Here is a 23,239-nt window from a genome sequence, read left to right on the forward strand (position 1 = left end):
TTCTCAAAGGTCTTGTAGGTCTTCATCGAACTGTTCAGCTTCAGCTTCTTCAGCGTTACTGGTTGGGGCATAGACTTGGATTACTGTGATATTGAATGGTTTGCCTTGGAAACGAACAGAGATCATTCTGACGTTTTTGAGATTGCATCCAAGTACTGCATTTCGGACTCTTGACCATGATGGCCACTCTATTTCTTAGTTACTCCTAAACCCTAAGTTCCACAAACTTCCTTTGCCATGAACATTTCCCTCACAAATAGGCCTCAGATGACCATCCTTCCCATGGCCTCAAGCTGCGGCCTACATGCTCATCCTGGAAAACTCTTTGTAAAGATCCTTGAACAAATGTTAATCGTTAACTTTATGGATTATTCTCTGGGCACAACTGCAGAAGGCTTTGTGCCTTCTCCTGCTCCTCTCAAGGACAATAAGCACCTTAACATTCTTTCAGTCAGCTTAACCGAGGAAAGCAGAAACAAGTCACAATCACAAGACCTAACTCCTTCATCCCGGGTCCGTGACTGCGGGACAAGGAGAGGGGGTTGCGGCCGTGCCTCCATTTTCTCAGTAATGCCTAACGCGGCTCCCAACACACGTGTTTTGTATCCTCTGACCAGACATTCCCCTTCAGGTAGTTTGTGTTGGTCCACAGCTCAAGAATGTTTAAGATGGCCCAGTTGATTTCAGTCTGGATCCCTCACTGAGCATCAGGACTCTTGAGTCCTCTGAGTCCTGAGGGCTGAGATCTGGGCTGAGGAGGGGGTGCTCTGTTCTGAGTCGGGATGGATCAGGGCCTGCTGTGTGACCTGAAGGCGATTGCCTGGTCAGTGGAGGTGCCTCCTGCAGCTGTGTACATGAGGCCTCATCAGGAGGGGAGTGTGATCCGAGGGAAAGTGTGGGAAAGTTCCATGTTGGTCTCTCTGTGGAAGGTGACTGTCCTGAGTCCCTCCTGAGACAGTGGCCACAGGGGACTGTCTGTTCCTCTTTATGAGGGCTTCCCTGTGTGTGTGGTTGGGGCTCAGGAAGGGTGCTGGGGTCCAGCCCCGGTGGATCCAGGGTAATTCGAAGCGGGGACAGAGTCGGCGATTGATTTAGAGAGTGATAAGGAAAGAATGTTGTAGATAAGAAAATAGAGGAGAGAAAGAGGCTGATATTCCTTGGTTTACCTAGTAAGCCAATAAAATCCCAGACAAGGAGTTTGCCCTGTTCACAGAAGCCACAGGTGCCCTCCCGGTCTCCCGAGGGAGTGAAGACACCGAACGTCTTCCCATTCAGGTCTTAGAAATCCAGGCATTAAGTGAACGCAGGGAGCCTCTATGCTCCAAGGGATCAGCCAGAAAAAAAGAGTAAGTGAGAGTAAAAAAAGACACAGGGTGACCAAGCTTCTTCTAGCAAGGCCTGTTACTTTTATTTTCAAAAGGGACTTTTATACCTTTGCCACAAATGATGTTGTGTACGTTATCTTCTGGCCTTGGAGGCCTGTGAACATTTTATGACCCTCTTTTGATAAAGGCTGTTCAACCAGAAAACTTATTTTCCCTTGAAATATTTTTTCTTTATATTTCTAATCTATGTCAGCCTCAGAAAATGTTAAACAGAGTTACATTTCTCACGGAGCAAAAGTGCAGTGAGTTACAAGAAAGAACCAATTAGCTCAGAAGTCTGATGTGGTTAATTTCAAGGCTATACTTGTTTTTCTTACATTCCAACTATGTTAACTAATGCAGTCCCAGGTGCACAGTGGATAAGAGATATGGGAATTTAGCAACAAGCATTGGCCCAATAATGAAATCCTACACCAGGACTACTCTAAGAACTTTTAACTCTTTAAAAGGCTCTATGTTTTAGGATTCCCGTGCCTCTCACAGCTGGAAGGCTGTGAACAATCATATGCGTAGCTGTAAGAGTCTGGATAAACCTGCCCAGCAAGGTAGAATGCTAACAGAGGGGGTTTGATTTGAAATATTCCTCTCATGTCCAGGAGACGTATTAGCTAGAGCCCTAAGTAGATTTTTCCAGAGAAAGGTGGTCGGGGATAGCCCTCTGTTAATGTCAGAAGAGTTGGTGAAAGGCATGAAATAGTAAAACAGACAGATTCTGGTTTTGGGATAGATGCTCGAGAAGGGGGTCCCCTCGAGACCTGATCTTGCCTTTGCCCATCAGGCCTTTTCCTCATGACCTTTGCCATGGGCGGGATTCCCCACGCTGGCTCCAGGCAGAAGGGGATGTGTTGACTCTAAGCATTAAACAGCATGTTTTCAACTTTCATGATAGACCTCTGAAGACTCGTGTTGCCTGAGGAAGCCCTGAAGGAAAGAAAAGGAGTGAGGCATGGCTCTTTCTCAGGTAAGGTCATATTTAGTCTGTCCTTCCTGAAATGCCCTTCTCTGGACTCGCTAATTGTGTCTGACTCTGGAGTGTCCGGTGTGACTCCTGTACACGCACACTCACCCAGGGCCTTCCCTCAGGTCCTGTCGTCGCCACCTAGATCCCGTCTCCCCATGGCCCGGTGACTTGGCACTTGTGAGGAGGCTCCCCTGGTCACTGTCCTGGGCAGGGCTTCTCACCCACAGGTTTTAGATGGGGTCTCAGTGTTGTTGGCAGCAGGGATTGCTTAGGGCCTATCTGGATGAGCTGTCTGCTCTCTGTCAACCAGGGTAAAGAAACTTCACCTGGAAATCAGGTGTTAGTATGCACAATAGCTGGTAAAATCTGGGAATCAGAGCAATTGAGCCTGTCCTTTCCCTTTTGTATATCTTGACATCCTTGTGAATATACCTTACATATATATACACAAAGAATTATTTCTGAGTACTGTGTTCTGTTCAGTTGGCTTATTTGTCTGTTCTTATACCAGTACCACATCACCTTGATTACCTTGTAATAGGTGTTGAAATAGAAAGACGTCAATCTTCCTTCAAGAGTTTTGCTGTTTGCTCTATGAATAGTTCTGTGACTTTCACCATATTTTATTCTGCTTCTACAAAGATTGTCATGACAGTTTTGATAATGAGTTAATTGGTTGATTGAACTTTTGTGTGGTTATTAAAGACTCTTATGATATTACATGTTTCTTTTGTAATCTCTATGATTTTTACTGAGGAAACTTTGTCATGTGGAAAAGAAGATACATTTACTTCTTTTTCAGTTTGGGGACCTTTGATTTCCTTTTCTCATCTAATTGCTCTAAGGGTTTCAATGCTTTGTTGAAGTGTAGTGCAGAGTGTGCGTCCTTGAGGAAAAGCTTTCATTCTTTCCCCATTGCTGTGCTCTTTTCATAATGGCATTTATTATGTTGATGTTGGTATAATTTATTTTTTGTAGTTTGTTGAGTGTTCCATCTTGAAAGGTTGTCAGATTTGTGTCGAATGTTTTTTTCTGCATCAAGATGATCCTGTTTTTTTCCCCTTTAATCTGTTAATGTAGTGTTTCATATTAATTGATTTTTGTATGTTGACTTCTCCTTGCCTTACATGAATGAAATCCACTTGGTTATGGTGTCAGATCTTTTTATTAATTCATTTAAATTATTTTAATTGAAGGATAGTTGCTGTACAGAAGTTGTTGTTTTCTGCAAATATCAACATGAATCAGCCATAGGTATACATATGTCCCCTCCCTCCCATCTTCTTCCCTATCCCACCCCTGTAGGTTGTTAGAGAGCCCCAGTTTGAGTTCCCTGAGTCAGTCAGCAAATTCGCATTGGCTCTCTACTTTATATATGGTAATGTAAGTTTCCATGTTACTCTCTCCATACATCTCACTCTCTCCTTCCTCCCCTTCCCCCTCCATCTGTTCTCTGTGTCTGTTTCCCCAGATCTTTTTAATATGTGTTGAAGTTGGTTTGCAAGTATTTTTATTTTGCATCAGTATTCTTCAGGGGTATTGGTTTCTAGTTTTCCTTTCTTGTGTCTTTGGGAAATCAGCAAACTATTAGAATCATACTTGCTTCATAGAATTAGCAGGATTAGTGGTAATTCTTTTGTGAATGTTTGGTCGAATTTGGTCCTGGATTTTCCTTAGAGGTTTCTGACTAGTTTTTAAATCTCTCTAGTTATAATTGGTTTCCCTGATGGCTCAGATCATAAAGAATCTGCCTGCATTGTGGGAGACCCAGGTTCTATGCCTGGGTTGGAAGCTTCCCTGGAGAAAGGAATGGCTGTCTAGTCCAGTATTCATGTCTGGAGAAATTCCATGGGCAGAGGAGCCTTGTGGGCTACAGTGCATGAAATCACAAAGAGTCAGACACGACTCAGTGGCTAACACTTTCACTTTCAACCCTTCTCAATTATTTTATTTCTTAATAAGTAAAATAGTTTGTATGTTTCTAAGAATTTGCCAGTATCTCCTGTATACTGTCACTTATTGGTATTATTGGTCATAGTACTTCCTTATCTTTAGAAACTTTCTTTGACATCAGTTGTAATCCCTCCTGTTTCATATCTGTTTTTAGTTATTTGGATCTTTTTTTCTCTTGTCCTTAGTCTAGGTGGGGGTTTTCCTATACAGTTTTTTCAAAACATCAACTCTTGGTTTGTTGATTATTATATTTTTCTACTTTCTATTGTATCTCTGGTTTAATCTTTTTTTCTTACATGTTTCCTTCTACTAAACCTGAGTTTAGTTTGTTTTCAGTTTTTTGCTTCCTAGAGGTCTAAAAATAGATTTCAGATTTAAGATCTTTTCTTTTTTTTACTGTAAGCATTTAACCTTTCAGACTTTCCTTTTAGTACAGTGGTCTCTGTGTGTTATAAGTTTTGTAATGTTGTCTTTTCGTTTTGATCCATGTATTTTAATTTTTCCATGTGATTTTTTTCTTAGAGCCATTTGTGGTGTAAGAGTGAGCTGTTTAATGTCCACATGTGAGGATGTTTCTTTTTTTCTTGTGTTTATTTCGTTGTTGTTAGGGAAGATACTTTTATGTTATCAGTCTCTTAAAATGGTTAATTTTGGCCTAACATGTGGTCTCTCATAGAGAATGGTTTCTGTGTCCTTGAGATACATGTGTTTTCTGCTTTTCTTGGGCCGTGTGATCTGTACATGCCTGTTCAGTATTTGCTTCATTTTTCTGAGATATCTAATGTTAGATATATATATATTTTTACTTGTTACAGCTTTTTGGTAAATTGACCGTTTTATCATTATGCAATATTTATCTCATTGCACTTTTTTTTTTCTTCAGTTTATTTTGTCTGATATAGCAGTCTCCCCTGCTCTCTTTAGGATGGACTTTTTCCATCCTTTCACTTTTCACCTTTCCATGTCCTTAGGTTTGTGAGTACTACCTGTTTCAACTCTCTGACAAACTCTGTGTCTCTTGCCCTGGTTTTTTCCTCCTGTTACTTCTTCTAGAGGCCCCTGCTCCTGTGCATCCTATGGTGGTGAAAGACAGGCACCCTGGACAGCTCCTTTCGTGCCAGTGTAATTTCAGAGGGAATGTATTGAATGTTTCCTTCCTATCATGATGTTTCTTCAGATAGTCTTGCTTAATGACTGTATTTTTTTCCATATTATTTTTTGCCATGATTTTTAATTCTCTGAGAAGTTTTTTTACTTTGCTGTTGTGATAATTCTTTTTTGTCATAATCTAATGACTCTTCTAATTTGAAATCAGTTTTATTAATGGGAAAAAAAGCAAAGAAAGTCTTTGGCTTCTGTTAATGCCTTGCTATGTAAATTTAAATGGATAAAATTGTATCTTTGTATATGGTAATGTTATTATGAATTGAGTTCAAGTATTCTTTTTTCTTTTTGTTAATGTTTTTTCCGGTTTTCTTTTGGTAGCCTATTATAGAATCCTGTTGACAAACTCAGCTGAGTACAAAAAATACATTTTTATCGTCTGAAGGATGCTGAAATACATGTGAATAAAATGATAATATAAAATTATCCAAAAAATCTATCAAAAGACGAATCCTCTCATTTCAGTTAATTTTTTATAGATAAGTATGCATGCATGTGCAAGTCTGGTTTAGACAGAAGACATCATGATTTAAAAACTAAATATCACCGTTTTTTTCCAGTTGAAATTATGTTATCAGTATAATCTGTGGCCTTGAAATTTTCTAAACAATCCTTAGTGTTTTAAGTAGTAAATTACTAACAGTTGTGTTTCAGTATCCACATCTATAATGACCTTTCATGCCATTTCACATTGTTCACCTTGGACTTTTTTTTTTTTTTTTCATATTAATACAATATTTATTTGTTTTCCTTTTGTCAAACCCTGAGCCCACCACTTTGGCCAGGCTGCCTGGGGAGTTACAGGAAAGGGAACATACAGGGCAAACATAGGAGAAAGAACTATGGGAGGTGGAAACAGCTCCTTCATATTGGGAAGAAGGTGAGCTAGACCACCATCAGGCAAAAGAGCCCCATGGCCTTTGAGAGGGCCAAGCCACGTGGCTTACAAGAGCTACTGTTTCAGAAAAGGGTTCCTGGCGTAGCAGTGATGAAGCTCCCAAACACAATCCCACTTCCAGCCCCAGAGCCAGCCACCCCTGCTGTGGCAGCTCCAGCTCCAGGGAACTTGGCTGCTGTGTCAAAGTCCTTTGAAATGGCACTGGTTTGGAAGCTCTGGGTAGCAATAAGTGAGATGGTCTGGGGATCTGGGGCTGCCAAGCTGCTGTGGCTCTCATCAGTCAGTGTCTCCAGTCCTTCACCACCACTGTGGAAAGTGATCACTAAACAGGGGGGAGGTTCTCCCTATCAGGGAGGGGGTAGAGCCTAATTTGGCACACGTGTCCATTTTCAAGGGATGAAGGCCCGAGGCCCGAGAGCTGCTACACCTGCAGAGAAGACAGAGGGGCAGGGAGAAGGCTCACCTTGGACTTCTTCTTTCAAGTTTTCTTTAGGAGCCCTCTGTCAAAGGACTTTTAATGTTGTCTGTATTAACTGTTAGATGCTTAAGCTTCAGTTGCTGAGCCCAAGCTTCTGAGTTCAGGTGCTTCATGTAACATTTCTTACCTTCTTGATCTGAGTCAAGTTTCTCAGAGTGTCTGTGACACAGGTTTTCTTCTGTAAGGTGGGAACAGATGGTTCTTTAATGAGCTATTATATTGGTGACAGGTTCTTGCCTGTAAAGTACTTATTTAATGTTTAGAGTAATACTATAGTAATTCAGAGCAACAGGAAGCCTTCAGACACTTTTAGTCCTTGCTGCTGTTATCAACATCATACCTGAAAATTTTGACCTTTCCATTAAAAGTGCCAGGGACTTTGTCATCTCTGAAGACACCACTCATGCTGTACCTCATCTGGATAATCAGTTGCACTCACTGGGTAGAACATAATATCTGACACTTCTGTGTAGCCAAAAGTGTTGAGCTTTATTTATATATATTTCATGGATTTTGAACAATGATGAAAAATCCATATTAATTGGAGGATCTCATAAGGCCATATGAAACAGCATAAGAAATTAAAATTAGAGATGCATAATTTCTCCAGATACCCCTGCATGGATCTGTTAGAACACATACTTCAACCAAGTCAATCCGTACCCCTTACCACCCTTTCTCTTTTGCATGAAAATGAGAACTTTTCATGGCCCTTTTGGTGACGTGTGGTTTCATTTCAGGAACGACTGACCTCTGAGGATGTGGCCATCGAATTCACTCAGGAGGAGTGGGAATTCCTGGACCCTGCTCAGAGGGCCTTGTACAGGGACGTGATGCTGGAGACCTACAGGAACCTGCTGTCTGTGGGTGAGGATGAGTTCCTTCCAGAGCTGTCCTTGGGTATCTGCATTTTCCCTGTGTGCCCCTTGGGAGGCCCTGATGTCTTTCATCTGAGAGTTCTGGTGACTGGGGCATGACACAACTTCACAAAGTTAAACTGACCCTCTTCAGATGCTGTGTCTGTTTCATGTCATATCTGAGGTTGTCCCAGAGCTTAATTATCTACAAAGCTCACTAGCAAATGTTAACAAAAAAATACCAAAAAACCCGATTTCCTATTTTCTACTTTTTGACTTTTGGCTCAGGGTTTAAAAAAATCCACAGCACTTTAGATTTCTTTCTTCTGATAATGCTGAATATCTACTTGTTTGTTTTTGCTTACTTGTTTACTCTTTTTTGGCTGCACCATTCTACATGTGGAATCTTGGTTCCCTGCCTAAGGATCAAACCTTCCCCCCCTGCATTGGAAATGCAGAGTCTTAACCACTGGATCACCAGGGGAGTCCCAGAATTTCTGTTTCTGATCTGAATGTTATCTCCACATTGGAGCCTGAGAAAAAGCTCTGGACAGTGGGGAGTGATGTAAAAGTAGCCAAAACTACAACACATAAAGAAAAACGAGTATCTCTAAAGGGCTGTTTTATTCTGTTTAGGAGTGGGGCAAGTTGGTGGATTGGATCCTCTGTGGTTGTTACTTAGTAAATTGTAAGAGTGGGTAGGGAGATCATCGTTTTGATCCTAGATCCTCCAAGGGGAGCATATGTGAATCTCGCAGGCTCTTAGCTTGCCATCTGTAGGTTGAGTGGATGGTCCCATCTCAAGATGCTGTAATGTCTGACCTTCATGTTGTATTAGTTTTACTCTTGTGCTGCTCTGCCCAGTCTGGGAATGTCAACTGTTCCTGATGTTCCATTCTCCTTACTTTGTAGCATTTTACCTCTTCAGTTTCTTTGAAATATATTCCTGAGGGTCTGAAAGTTTATCTGGTTTCCTTGCTGTGATAATCCACCTATGTTTAATTGGCAGCCTCTGGTGAGTCTCTGTGGAATGGATTTAGTAGGTAACAGAAAACTGTGATGGAGACACTATTCCTAATGTTATTTTCTTGCTCTGTACAAAGTCACCACTTGAAGTCTCCACTTGAAGCTATCCTGTAGAGTGGTTAGTTCTTGGATTATGAGAGAGAAAATATCATGAGAGCCTGATACATCTTTCCAGGTTATTTTCTGGCTTTGGAGACTCTGTCAAGGGCACCATGACAGTGTTGTTGATGTGTATCAAGGACCATATATTTTAGCCTCTGTAAATGGTTTGGGAATTTATCCCAGGACAACTTTGTCCAAGTTCACATTCTCGTATCTATGAGGCTATTGGCTGCACTGTTGTTCTGTGCGTTGTAGTTATTTTTTAGTTTTATCACTGAGTTCAAATTTCTGTGTTACTCTTTGTCTTTCTGTTTTGTATTTGCAACATGTTGGATGTTTGATTGGGACATGGTCCCTATGGTGGAACTAGTGATCAGTCCCTCTTAAAATTCTTTATATATTCTTTGTACTCACTTACTATCAGATGTATGATTTCCACATATTTTCTCTTCTACTGTTGATTGTCTTTTCAAACTCACTACAGTGCAATGCAGAGTAGTTTATAATTTTGATATAGTTCAGTTTATTAATATCTGGTTTTATTTTGTGGCCTGTGCTTTTGGTGTTATATCTGGTAAATCATTTGTGGGTCCAATTTCCGGAAACATTTCCTGCACGTTTACTTCTAGGAGTTTTATACATGTGGGACTTAGGTTTAGGTCTTTGAACCATTTTGAGTTTGTTTTTGTCTGTAGTGTACGATAATGTTCCAAGTAAATTCTTTTGCTGGTGGGTATTCAGTTTTGTCAACATGTCTTGTTTCATAGACTACTTCCCCCATTTAGTAGTTTTTACACCCTTGTGAAACATCTTTTAGGAACATCTCTGCAAGAGCTGTTTTTGTTTTTGTTTTTGTTTTATCCATTCTTTTTAGGTATGCTGCTGCCTCTGCTGCTAAGTCTCATCAGTCGTGTCTGACTCTGTGTGACCCCACAGACGGCAGCCCACCAGGCTGCTCTGTCCTTGGGATTCTCCAGGCAAGAATACTGGAGTGGGTTGCCATTTCCTTCTCCACTTTTTAAGTATAGTTAATTTACAGTTTTGTGTTTGAGGTATACAGCAGTTTACAATATATTCAATATAGTTCCCTGAGCTATATCGTAGGTTCTTATTGTTTATCTATTTTGTATATACATTAGTTTGTAAATATTCAGACTCCTAATTTATCTCTCCCTTTCCTGCCCCCATCACTATCCTGTACTATCCCCTTTGGTAACCATAAGTTTATTTTTTATTCTGGTGAGCTTATTTTGTGAATAAGTTCATTTGTATTTTTATTTCAGTTCAACATATCATATCCAATGATATTTGTCTTTCTCTGTCTGATTTCACTTAGAATAATCCCTAAGTCTGTCTATATTGCTGCAAAAGGCATTACTTCATTGTGTTTTATGCTGTGTGCTGGCGACGGAATGAAACACCAACACTGCAGAGTGGTTTGAATCTTTATATTTTAACACTTGCTTCTTACAGCTACTTTATTTTATATCCCTTGCACAACAAGCTACAGGGCAAGCTGCCAAGCACTATGATTCAGAGACTATACAGTGCACAGGCACAGGGCGAGATAACCTTTACCTTGACTTATTTACTGCAGCTAAGACTGTGTTTTGGGGAACTTCCTTATCAACTTAGAATCCGTTTTGTCCCAGGGTCTGTTCCTTTTGAGGAATCAGAGAAACATCCTTGTGTGCAAGAAATGTTCTTTTCCCATGGGAACAAACAGGATTCTTAGCTGAACATCTCGTTTGCAAGAATGTTCAGCTCAGGTTGAGAGTCTCGTTTGCAAGCACTTCTCAACCTTCCTTATACCTAGTTCCCTACACTGGGCAGAACATCTCGTTTGCAAGAATGTTCAGCCCTGGTTGAGAGTCTCGTTTGCAAGCACTTCTCAACCTTCTTTATACCTTGTTCCCTACACTGTGGAGGTGGCAACTCACTCTAGTGTTCTTGCCTGGAGTATTGCATGGACAGGAGTCTGGCAGCTGCAGGTCATGGGGTCTTAAAGAGTTGGACACGGCTGAGCTACTTTCACTTCACAATATTCCCTTGTATATATGTACCACATATACTTTATCCCTTTGTCTGTCAGTGAACATTTAGGTTGCTGCCGTGTTTTGGCTGGTATAAATAGTGCTGCTAAAAACACTGGGGTGCATGTCTCATTTTGAATTAGTTTTCATCCTTTCTGGATATATGCCCAGGATTGGAATTGTTGCTTCATGTGATAGCTGTATTTTTAGTTCTTTATGGAAACTCCATGTTATTCTCCAAAGTGGCAGTACCAATTTATGTTCCTTCCAACAGTGTAGGAGGGTTCTCTTTTCTCCACACCCTCTCAAGCATTTATTGTTTGTAGACTTTTTGATGGTGGTCATTCTGACCAGTGTGAGGTGATACATTTTTGTGGTTTTGATTTGTATCTCTCTCATAAGTAGAGACGTCAAGCATCTTTTCGGGTGACTGTTGGCCATCTGTTTGTCTCCTGTGGAGAAGTGTCTGTTTTGATCTTCTGCCCAGTTTTTGACTGGGTTATTTGTTTTGATATTACGCTGTATGAACTGTTTGTATATTTTGGATAAATCCCTTATTATAGGTAGCATCATTTGCATATATAGTCTCATAGTCCACAAGTTGAATTTTTGTTCTTTTTTTGCTTTCCTTTGCTTTGCAAAAAGGTTTTAAATTCAATTAGGTCTCATTTGTTTGATTTTGCTTTTATTACCATGACCCTAAGAAATAAAATTCAAAAAAATTTTGCTGACATTTAGTCAGTGTTTTGCATTTGTTTTTCACTATGAATTTTATAGTATCTGGTCTTGCATTTAGATGTTTAACACATGTTGAGTTTATTTTTGTATGTGGTGTTAGAGAATGTTGGAATTTCACTCTTTTTCATGTAACTATCCATTTATCCCAGCATCACTTATTAAAGAGACTTCTTCATTCTATATCCTTTCCTCCTTTGTTATAGAATAATTGACTCTAAGTAAATTGGTTTATTTCTGGGTTTTCTGTCCTGTTCTACTGATCTGTGTTTCTGTTTTGTGCCATCATCATACCACTTCCCTGCTGGCTCAGATGGTAAAGCCATCTGCCTACAATGCAGGAGACCCAGGTTCAGTTCCTGGGTCAGGAAGATCTGGAGAAGGAAATGGCAACCTATTTCAGTATTCTTGCCTGGAAAATCCCATGGACAGAGGAACCTGGTAGTCTGCAGTCGATGGGGTCACAAATAGTTGGACACAGCTGAGCGACTTCACTTTGACTTTGTTGACTGTCATTTTGTAGTATAGTCTGAACTCAGGGAACATGATTCCTCCAGCTCTGTTCTTCTTTCTCAAGATCATTTTAGATATTTTGTATTTGTATTTTGTATTTTGTATCTGTATTTTGTATTATTTGTATTTTGGTACAAATTAAGTTCTTCTTTGTTTTATGAAATATGTCATTGTTAATTTGATAAAGGTTGCATTGAATATGTAGATTGCCTTGGATAATATGGTCATTTTAACAGTCCAAGAATATGGTGTATGTTTGTGCCATCTGTTTGTGTCATCTTTGGTATCAGTCATCAGCATCTTCTAGTTTCATGAGTACAGTTCTTTTGACTTTTTAGGTAGGTTTATTCCTTAGAATTGTATTGTTTTCTCTGAGATGGTGAATGGGATTGTTTCATTAGTTTCATTTTCTGATATATCATTATTAGTGTATAGAAATGCAGCAGTTTTCTATATATTTTGTATCCAGCAAGTTTACCCTGTTCATTGAAGAGGTCTAGTAGTTATGTGGTGGCATCTTTGGGATTTTCTGTGTGTAGCATCATAGTGACAGTTTTACTTCTTCTTTATTTTTTTTTGCCTTGAATTCCTTTTATTTCTTTTTCTTTTCTGATTGTTGTGGCTAGGACTTCCAAAAATATGTTGAATTAAAGTGGCAATAGTGAACATTCTTGTCTTATTCATGTTGTTAAGGGGAGTGCTTTCAGTGTTTCCCTGTTGAGTATGATGTTAGCTGTGTGTTTGACATATACAGTCTTAATTATGTTGAGGTAGGGTCCATCTGTGCTGACTTTCTGAAGGGTCTTTTTATCATAAATGGCACTTGAATTTTGTCAGAACCTTTTCTGCATCCATTTATGATCATATGGCTTTTAGTCTTCAACTGTTACTGTGGTGCATCATAGTGATTAACTTGTGGATATTGAGAAATCTTGCATCCCTGCAATAAATCCCACTTGATCGTGGTATGATCCTTTCATGTCCTTTAATGTGTTAGTAACTGTTTGAATCTGCTCTTTTGAACTCAGGGAAGGTCTAGGAGAATAAAGCCTTTTTCTACAAAAAAGAGTTGGATGCCTCAGAAGGGCTTTTGTAACTGGGAAGGTCTCCAGAGTCAGTGTCAGTCCCTCCTTTCCTTTGATACTCCTCGATCTTGAGATGACCATGTGTGGAAGAAGAAACGAAGTAAATGTCCAATGGAGAGGTTAATCATACTTGGCAGAGGAACCCAGGTTTAAATAGCCTTTTCCTGGATTTTCCTTCTGATTTCTGCTAATAAGATAGTTACACAATATCCTGGAATATTGTGTATGTTTTTCTTGAATATAAGCATTCCATTGTAAGTTACAAAATCAGAGTTGGATACATTACATTGTAAATAGTATAACAGGTATTATCCTGCTTTCTCCATATATCACACTTTTAAAATCTCTCTTGTTTCTGTCCCATACCCATAGTATAATGCCCATAAAGTTGCTGAACCAGTTCTTTTCTTTTAAGGTCAGTATATTAGTTTACGCTCTCAGTTATTTTCACAAAGACATGCAGTCACAAGCTGATATCTGACATAAACCTGTGTACCCTATGCTCCACGCTGGCCCTTTCTTAGTCCTGACCAGTCCTCACATAGTACCTTGATGTGGATGGAAACATTGTTCTTACCTATCACGTCCCCCCACCTTCTACATACTTTCACTGTAAAGATAATCTCTGATCATTTATTGAACAAGTTTCTCAGGACATGACCTAAATCACTCTCTGCATCCAGGATGACTCACAACCCATTTCGAGATGGGGTGGTTGAATAATAGTTAAACAGACTACTTCTGTCTTGTGTCGTCTTTGATATTTTCTCCGTAAGTTCCTTGTATTTATTTTTTAATATTTTCTAGTCTATTCATTCGGTGAGTGGTCATGTTTACAAATAAGTTTTTTCAGTCATCCCAGTAGGTTCAGATTCATATCTTGGTCCTCTTACCACTTTGTGGGCCAATTGGGTGTGTCTCCTACTCTGATTAGAAGAAAGCTTGTGAGTTTACCTCAAGCCTTTTAAAGCAAATTAGTGCTGTCAGTAGTACATGTTTTATAGTAAATACTCAAAATTTATTTGTCTAAAAAAGGTAATATCTATATTCTGTCATGTTCTTTATGATATGACTTTATCTACATTATATCTTTTTTTAAAATATAAATGTATTTATTTTCATTGGAGGTTAATTACTTTACAATATTGTATTGGTAGTGCCATACATCATCATGAGTCCACCACAGGTATACACATGTTCCCCATCCTGAACCCCGCTCCCTCCTCCCTCCCCATACCATCCCTCTGGGTCATCCCAGTGCACCAGCCCCAAGCATCCAGTATCATGCATCGAACCTGGACTGGCGATTTGTTTCATATATGATATTATACATGTTTCAATGCCATTCTCCCAAATCATCCCACCCTTTCCCTCTCCCACAGAGTCCAAAAGCATGTTCTATACATCTGTGTCTCATTTGCTGTCTTGCATACAGGGTTATCGTTACCATCTTTCTAAATTCCATATATATGTGTTAGTATATTGTATTGGTATTTTCCTTTCTGGCTTACTTCACTCTGTGTAATAGGCTTCAGTTTCATCCACCTCATTACAACTGATTCAAATGAATTCTCTTTAATGGCTGAGTGATACTCCATTGTGTATATGTACCACAGCCTTCTTATCTGTTCATCTGCTTATGGACATCTAGGCTGCTTCCATGTCCTGGCTATTATAAACAGTGCTGCGATGAACATTGGGGTACACATGTCTCTTTCAGTTCTGGTTTCCTCAGTGTGTATGCCCAGCAATGGGATTGCTGGGTCATAAGGCAGTTCTATTTCCAGTTTTTTAAGGAATCTCCATACTGTTTTCCATAGTTGCTGTACTAGTTTGTATCCCACCTGTAGTGTAAGTGGGTTCCCTTTTCTCCACACCCTCTCCAGCATTTATTGCTTGTAGACTTTTGGATCACAGCCATTCTGATTGGCATGAAATCATACCTCATTGTGGTTTTGATTTCCATTTCTCTGATAATGAGTGATGTTGAGCTTCTTTTCATGTGTTTGGTAGCCATCTGTATGTCTTCTTTGGAGAAATGTCTAGTTCTTGGCCCATTTTTTGATTGGGTCGTTTATTTTTCTGGAATTGAGCTGCAGGAGTTGCTTGTATATTTTTGAGATTGGTTGTTTGTCAGTTGCTTCATTTGCTGTTATTTGCTCCCATTCTGAAGGCTGGCTTTTCACCCTGCTTATAGTTTCCTTTGTTGTGCAGAAGCTTTTAAGTTTAATTAGGTCCTGTTTGTTTATTTTTGCTATTATTTCCAATATTCTGGGAGGTGGGTCATAGAGGATCCTGCTGTGATGTATGTTGGAGAGTGTTTTGCCTACGTTCTCCTCTAGGAGTTTCATAGTTTCTGGTCTTCCGTTGAGATCTTTAATCCATTTTGAGTTTATTTTTGTGTATGGTGTTAGAAAGTGATCTAGTTTCCTTCTTTTACAAGTGGTGACCAGTTTTCCCAGCACCACTTGTTAAAGAGATTGTCTTTAATGCATCGTATATTCTTGCCCCTTTTGTCAAAGATAAGGTGTCCATAGATGTATGGATTTATCTGTGGGCTTTCTATCTTGTTCCATTGATCTATATTTCTGTCTTTGTGCCAGTACCATACTGTCTTCATGACTGTGTCTTTTTAGTAGAGGCTGAAGTCAGGCAGGTTGATTCCTCCAGTTCCATTCTTCTTTCTCAAGATTGCTTTGGCTATTCGAGGTTTTTTGTATTTCCATACAAATTGTGGAATTATTTGTTCTAGCTCTACATTATATCCTCTTAAAATTTTATTTATTTTTTAATTGAAGGATAATGGCTTTACCAAATTTTGTTTTCTGTCAGACCTCAACTACATTATATCTTGTATGCATTTCACTTGCAACGTTTTTCAGCAATGTTGTCTGACCCTCGTCAATCAATACACAGAGCACTTGCTTTTTATTTGTTATATTTTGGTGCCATTAAACTAGGTTATGAAGAATAGTGCATGGCTAGAGATTAGCCTTCCTTGGTGGCTCAGTGGTAAAGAATTCACCTGCTAATGCAGAAGATGCTTCCTGATTCCTGAGTCAGGAAGATCCCATGGAGAAGGAAATGGCAACCCACTCCACTATTCTTGCCTGGGAAATCCCACGGACTGAGGAGTCCAGTGCACTACAGTCCACAGTGTCGCAAAGAGGCAAACACGACTGAGCGACTGAGCAACAACAACATAGGTGGAGACTGCATTGTTTATTGGTTGTTAGAAAACCGGTGAATATTTTACGTCTTGATTTATGTGTCATTTACAGATGATGGTCTTTTACCGTGTATTCTTGCAATACAGTTGACACATACTACTTGTTAACATTGTAAAATGCCTTTTCTTTTTGGGTATGTAGTTCTATAGCAGATTTAAAAAACTATGTTGTTTCCAAAAAATTGTTTTAGTCATAGTCTTCATTTTCTCATTTGTTTTCAATTGTAAACAACCAATTATGAAAAGTTAATTATTAATTGGGTAAGCTTGGTTTTGGATTATTTACTGTTAAAATATGTATTATATTGTTTAGAATGTATTTATGTACAGTAAGTTTGCAGAATACAATGATAGTGTTGTATTTTTCTTCTCAATTTGAGACAGTTGTTGATTGATACGTTGCCGGGGACCAGCCCCAGTTGATCCAGGGTAATTCAAAGTGAGGACGCCGTGGCGAAAGAGATATATAGATTTAGAGAGAGAGAGAAGGAAAGAGTTTGCAGTTAGGAGAAGAGAGGAGAGAAAGAGGCTGTATTCCTTGGTTTACATAGAAAGACAATAAAGCCTCAGACAAGAGACTTTCACCATCTGTGTAAGGCCACAGGTGCCCACCTGAATAGCGAAGGGTACCCTGCCTTGGGCTTGCTCTCATGTGGGTCTTAGAGGCCCAGGCAAATAAGTAGACATGATGAGTCTCTCTGCTCCAGCCGGGAATCAGCCAGAAAATAGAGTAAGAAAGAAAAGAAGACATGAGGGAAGCCAGTTTTTCCAGGAACTGGTCCGAGAAACTGGTCCGTCCTTTATTTTCCAGGAAAAGCTTTTATACTTCTAGTTGTACATACATATCAATGGATAATACAAAGTCATGCAGGGTCAGCAGCCCTGACCCTTATCGACACCAGGCTTTCTCTCTGCATGCTTAGCTGTATACACACGTCTTAGGTGATTTACATCATCTTCCGGCCAAGAGGCCTATTACCATTTCATGGTCCTTTTCTGATAAGGGTCCGTCAACCAGAAAACTTACTTTCCCTAAAAGTGTTGTTCTTACTAAAGTCTGGTGCCACTCTCAGAAAGCACTAATTAAGGTTACATTCTTACATAGCAAGGACACAATTTATAACAAGGAAAGAGTAGTACAGTGATTTATAACAAAGAGAAAATTCATTAACTGTAAAGTCTAGTATTGCTAACATCAAAACTACTATGTTCTTTTTTCTACATCCTAATTACATTGATTAATATCCTCCAGGTGCCTAAAAGATAAAGGATATGGAGGCCTGGCAGCAGTCATTAACTCAACAATGAAAACCTACACTGATATAATTCTTAGCTCTTTAAGAAAGGCTCTGTATCTTTAAGATGTTTTAAGCTTCATGCCTCTCGCGGTTATGGGGCTATAAACAATCACATGCGTAGTTGTAAAAGTCAGGACAGATGGGTCAGGTAAGTTAGAAAGCTATCAGAGCCGAGACATTCTTTTTACGCCCAGGAGACTTATTGACTGGAGCTCTATGTTAATTCCTTTTAGGGGAAGGTGGTGGGGGACAGCCCCTGTTAATGTCAGAAGCATAAGCGAAAAGCATAATGCACTACGGCAGGCAGACTCTGGTTTTGGGGGTAGATGCTCAAGAAAATCCAACAAGGCTCCCTTACGGCCGGACTCGCTTTTACCTGTCGGACCCCTTAACCTCATGACCTTTGTCACTGGCGGGACTCCTGGTGCTGGCTCCCAGCAATACGTTCCTAAGGGTCCTGGTAGAAAAACACTGTTTTTGAGAGTTGGCATAAGATTGTCCAATGTGAGTGTGTTTGGCATATGGTTTTTAATACTAGGCTACTGTAATGGTGAATTTATGTTATGTTTTCTTAAGTTAAGAATTATATTCCTTTAGTGTTTCTAAACACTTAAGGTGATCATTGTGGTGTTTCATAACCTGATGTGAGTATTACTTTTGGTGTAATACATATTCAACATGAAACATTTATTTTTGAATTATTGTGAGCAGGATACCTATGATTCTTTTTATCTTGTAGATATCTCACCTACACATGTGATCAAGCTTTTACAACCCAAAGCGAACAGAGATAAACTAGAAACATTCCAAACATTGATGCTGGGAAGACCTGAAAGCTGTGAAATCAAACATTTTCATCTTTGGGACAGTCAGGAAAATATGTGTGACTTTGAGTGTCAGGGGAGAGATGACAAAAGAAATTACAAAGGCACACCTGTAAGCCTTAATGGAAATGTGCCTGATGGAAGAGATTCACATGATAGAAAGGATGCAGGCATCAAGCCCTTTGCAAACAGGTTTGGATTTAACTTTCAGGATAAACTGCAGATGTTTCAAACTGGTGGAATAATTTCTGAATATAATGAAGTTAAGAGTTCTGTCAACAACAGTTTCTCATTTTCATCACTTCAAAGAATTCCTCCTTGTGTCCAAACCAGTGTTCCTAATATATATGGGAATGATTTTATGAATCCTTCAGTAACAACACAAGAACTCAAAGCGCACAAGGAAAAACCTTACAAATGTGATGAGTGTGGCAAGGCCTTTCGTGTAAAGTCAAGCCTTTTAAGTCATCAGACAATTCATACTGGAGAGAAACCTTACAAATGTGATGAGTGTGGCATGGCCTTTCGTGTAAAGTTAACCCTTTTAAGTCATCAGACAGTTCACACTGGAGAGAAACCTTACAAATGTGATGAGTGTGGCAAAGCCTTTCGTGTAAAGTCAAGCCTTTTAAGTCATCAGACAATTCATACTGGAGAGAAACCTTTCAAATGTGATGATTGTGGCAAGGCCTTTCGTGTAAAGTCAACCCTTTTAATTCATCAGACAGTTCATACTGGAGAGAAACCTTACAAATGTGATGAGTGTGGCATGGCCTTTCGTGTAAAGTCAAGCCTTTTAAGTCATCAGACAGTTCATACTGGAGAGAAACCTTACAAATGTGATGAGTGTGGCATGGCCTTTCGTGTAAAGTTAACCCTTTTAAGGCATCAGACAGTTCATACTGGTGAGAAACCTTACAAATGCGATGAGTGTAGCAAGTCCTTTTGTGTAAAGTCAACCCTTTTGAGGCATCAGACAGTTCATACTGGAGAGAAACCTTACAAATGCGATGAGTGTGGGAAGGCCTTTCGTCTAAAGTCTACCCTTTTAAGTCATCAGACAGTTCATACTGGAGAGAAACGTTACAAATGTGATGAGTGTGGGAAGGCCTTTCGTTTAAAGTCAACCCTTTTAAGTCATCAGACAGTTCATACTGGAGAGAAACCTTACAAATGTGATGAGTGTGGCAAGGCCTTTTGTGTAAAGTCAAGCCTTTTAAGTCATCAGACAGTTCATACTGGTGAGAAACCTTACAAATGTGATGAATGTGGCATGGCCTTTCATGTAAAGTCAACCTTTTTAAGACATCAGACATTTCATACTGGAGAGATACCTTACAAATGTGATGTGTGTGGCATGGCCTTTCGTGTAAAGTTAACCCTTTTAAGTCATCAGACAGTTCATACTGGAGAGAAACCTTACAAGTGTGATGAGTGTGACAAGGCCTTTCGTGTAAAGTCAAGCCTTTTAAGTCATCAGACGGTTCATACTGGAGAGAAACCTTACAAATGTGATGAGTGTGGCAAGACCTTTTGTGTAAAGTCAACCCTTTTAAGTCATCAGACAGTTCATACTGGTGAGAAACCTTACAAATGTGATGAGTGTGGCAAGGCCTTTTGTGTAAAATCAAGCCTTTTAAGTCATCAGACAGTTCATACTGGAGAGAAACCTTACAAATGTGATGAGTGTGGCAAGGCATTTCGTGTAAAGTCAACCCTTTTAAGTCATAAGACAGTTCATACTGGAGAGAAACCTTACAAATGTGAAGAGTGTGGCAAGGCCTTTGCTCACAGCTCACACCTCAGGAGACATAAGAAAAGTCATACAGGAAAGAAATTATTTAAATGTGATATATGTGACAAAGTCTTTGGCCAAAATTCAGCCCTTTTAAGTCATCAGACGGTTCATACTGGAGAGAAACCTTACATATGTGATGAGTGTGGCAAGGCCTTTCGTCTAAAGTCAAACCTTTTAAGGCATCAGACAGTTCATACTGGAGAGAAACCTTACAAATGTGATAAGTGTGGCAAGGCCTTTCGTTTAAAGTCAACCCTTTTAAGTCATCAGACAGTTCATACTGGAGAGAAACCTTGTGATGAGTGTGGTAAGGCCTTTACTGACAGCTCATACCTCAGGAGACATAAGAAAATTCATACAGGAAAGAAATTATTTAAATGTGATACATGTGACAAAGTCTTCAGCCGAAATTCAAAGCTTGCTCGTCATCACACAGTTCATACTGGAGAGAAACCTTACAAATGTGATGAGTGTGGCAAGGCCTTTCGTCTGAAGTCAACCCTTCTAAGGCATCAGACAGTTCATACTGGTGAGAAACCTTACAGATGTGATAAGTGTGGCAAGGCCTTTCGTGAAAAGTCAACCCTTTTAAGTCATCAGACAGTTCATACTGGAGAGAAACCTTACAAATGTGATGAGTGTGGCAAGGTCTTTCGTCTAAAGTCAACCCTTTTAAGGCATCAGACAGTTCATACTGGAGAGAAACCTTATAAATGTGATCAGTGTGGCAAGGCCTTTCATCTAAAGTCAACCCTTTTAAGTCATCAGACAGTTCATACTGGAGAGAAACGTTACAAATGTGATGATTGTGGCAAGGCCTTTCGTCTAAAGTCAACCCTTTTAAGCCATCAGACAGTTCATACTGGAGAGAAACGTTACAAATGTGATGAGTGTGGCGAGTCCTTTCGTCTAAAGTCAACCCTTTTAAGTCATCAGACGGTTCATACTGGTGAGAAACCTTACAAGTGTGATGAGTGTGGGAAAGTCTTCGGTCGAAAACCACATCTTCAACTTCACTGGAGAATTCATAATGGAGAGAGACCTTTCAGATGTAATGAGTGTGGCAAGTTCTTCAGTCAAAATTCACACCTTAAAAAACATTGGAGAATACATATAGAGAAACCTTTCAAATGTTTCAAGTGTGGAAAATCCTTTATTCAGGTCTCAGCACTCACTAAACATCAGAAAATCCATACATGAGAGAAACTCATGTGAATGTGGTTATATGGTAGAAATCTTGAAATTTCAAAGTTCAAAATTCACACCCTACAGTTGCTCAGAGAATTCATCTCTCTGAAAAACCATACAAATATCATGAGTGTGGCAACATCTTAGGCTTCATGAGAAAATTCATAATGAATAGAAGGGAGATATAAATGTATTTATGAAAGATTCCTCACCAATTCCACAAATGTTATAAAAAAACAAAACCCTATCCTCACATCTCACCAGTAGTATCAAAGTATTTATCCTGGAGAAAACACACAGCAATGTAATGTGTGTGGCAAGGATCTTACCCAAAAGTCACAAGATAGGAACATAGTGGAGCCATACTTCCCAGACTCAGTGGATGTGGCAAATCCTTTATCTTTTTCACTCTATGTATTCTCTGATGACTTTAGTTCAGGTACTCTGCAACTGCAGTAAGTCCATATTTGAAGAGAAGCTATAGAGATCTTTTCATGTAAAAGAAACCCGAATTCTACCTCAGCAAAGATGATTCTTTCGGACAGTAGTCCACCATCTTTTTGGTCCTGGCTTTCTGAATAAACTCACTGTTCCTTGTCCAACAAGTAGTCTCTCAGTTTATTGGGCTGTTGTGTGGTGAGCTCTGAGAGTTTGGCATTGGTAATACATTGATCAAATGCATTTGTTACATGCATTTCATGATGGTCTCTGGGAAGGATTCAATGAGATGTAGGGACCGACTTCATTAGATACAATTCATTCACATCTGTGTTTCCTGGAAAAGCACACAGCCTGAATTACAAAATTCAATAGTTTGTGTGAATTAGCAACAGGGAGGGGAGAAAATAATGTAATAGGACATGACTCATCACTGTCAGTAGGATCAGGAAGCCCTTTCGTACATAGTCCAGCCTGTTATAAAACATAATGTTCTACCAACTGACCTTGAACAGAGTAGGCAAGATGTTAAAAGGCCTGGGCTTTTCGTAGGAGGAGAGGGACAGTTACCAGGGACTGATGGTGTGCTAGGAACAATGCATAGGAATAGGGTCATGTTCTCCATTGGATAGAAATAACTGTTGTATGTATGATTAAAGAAGAGTTACTCTTATTTCTGGAAATTGAAGACAGAGCTGTCATGGTCTTTGTAGACCGGGACCTGAGGAATGGAGTCGACGAGAAGAAGGAAGCAGGGGCCCCAAGTCTCGAGTGAAACAGGGGTGCTTTATTTGCAAAAACGCATGTTTATATATCTTTCTACAAGGTAACTTTAGGCAGTAAAAACATTGGGGAAAAACAAAGCGAAGCAAATAACAGTCTTGAAAGGGCCAGAAAGCATTCCATATCCTGAGGAAGAGGGGCATAACTGAATAGATTACCTTCAAGTAAAAGGTCACTGAAGGGAGTCACTGAAGGGAATCCAAGCAGATGCTCTTTCTCATGACCTTAGTCCTGAGAACTGCGTGCAGCTCTGCTCGTTCCTGTTTTCCAGACCCGATAAAAAATAGAGTCCTTGATAATCAGCACGCAAAAGAAGAAAATATCATGTTGGGTCCTTTAAAGTTGAATGTCCCCTGACAGTTCCCCCTTTTTTACTTTTTCATAATTGGGGATGACTGTAGACACTTTTGTGAAAAAGGCCCTGAGCAAGTGAGTTTGTTTAGTTTGAACAATTTTAGTTGAAAGGCATCGGTATGTTACAGTTATAATCA

General features: G+C 39.6%; 1 protein-coding gene across 1 annotated transcript; it reads left to right on the forward strand.

Annotated features, from left to right (window-relative positions):
- The first annotated feature begins 782 nt into the window (after nt 1–782).
- On the forward strand, nt 783–22,740 carry LOC128064038 (zinc finger protein 665-like). The gene is made up of 5 exons (XM_052656856.1): nt 783–929; nt 7,580–7,706; nt 18,457–19,826; nt 19,917–21,390; nt 22,679–22,740. The coding sequence occupies exons 1-5, from the start codon at nt 783–785 to the stop codon at nt 22,738–22,740; spliced, it is 3,180 nt and encodes a 1,059-aa protein (XP_052512816.1).
- The last annotated feature ends 499 nt before the right edge of the window (nt 22,741–23,239 follow it).

The sequence above is a fragment of the Budorcas taxicolor genome, chromosome 18 (genome assembly GCF_023091745.1).
Source record: "Budorcas taxicolor isolate Tak-1 chromosome 18, Takin1.1, whole genome shotgun sequence".
Classification (NCBI taxonomy): Eukaryota; Metazoa; Chordata; class Mammalia; order Artiodactyla; family Bovidae; genus Budorcas; species Budorcas taxicolor.

Excerpts from the sequence above, each read along its gene's own strand:
- LOC128064038 (XM_052656856.1), top strand. The coding sequence starts at position 783 with ATGGATCAGGGCCTGCTGTGTGACCTGAAGGCGATTGCCTGGTCAGTG. Across the intron at positions 930-7,579 it reads TGTTGGTCTCTCTGTGGAAG|GAACGACTGACCTCTGAGGA; the intron begins GTGACTGTCCTG and ends GTTTCATTTCAG. Across the intron at positions 19,827-19,916 it reads AATGTGGCATGGCCTTTCAT|TTAACCCTTTTAAGTCATCA; the intron begins GTAAAGTCAACC and ends TTTCGTGTAAAG.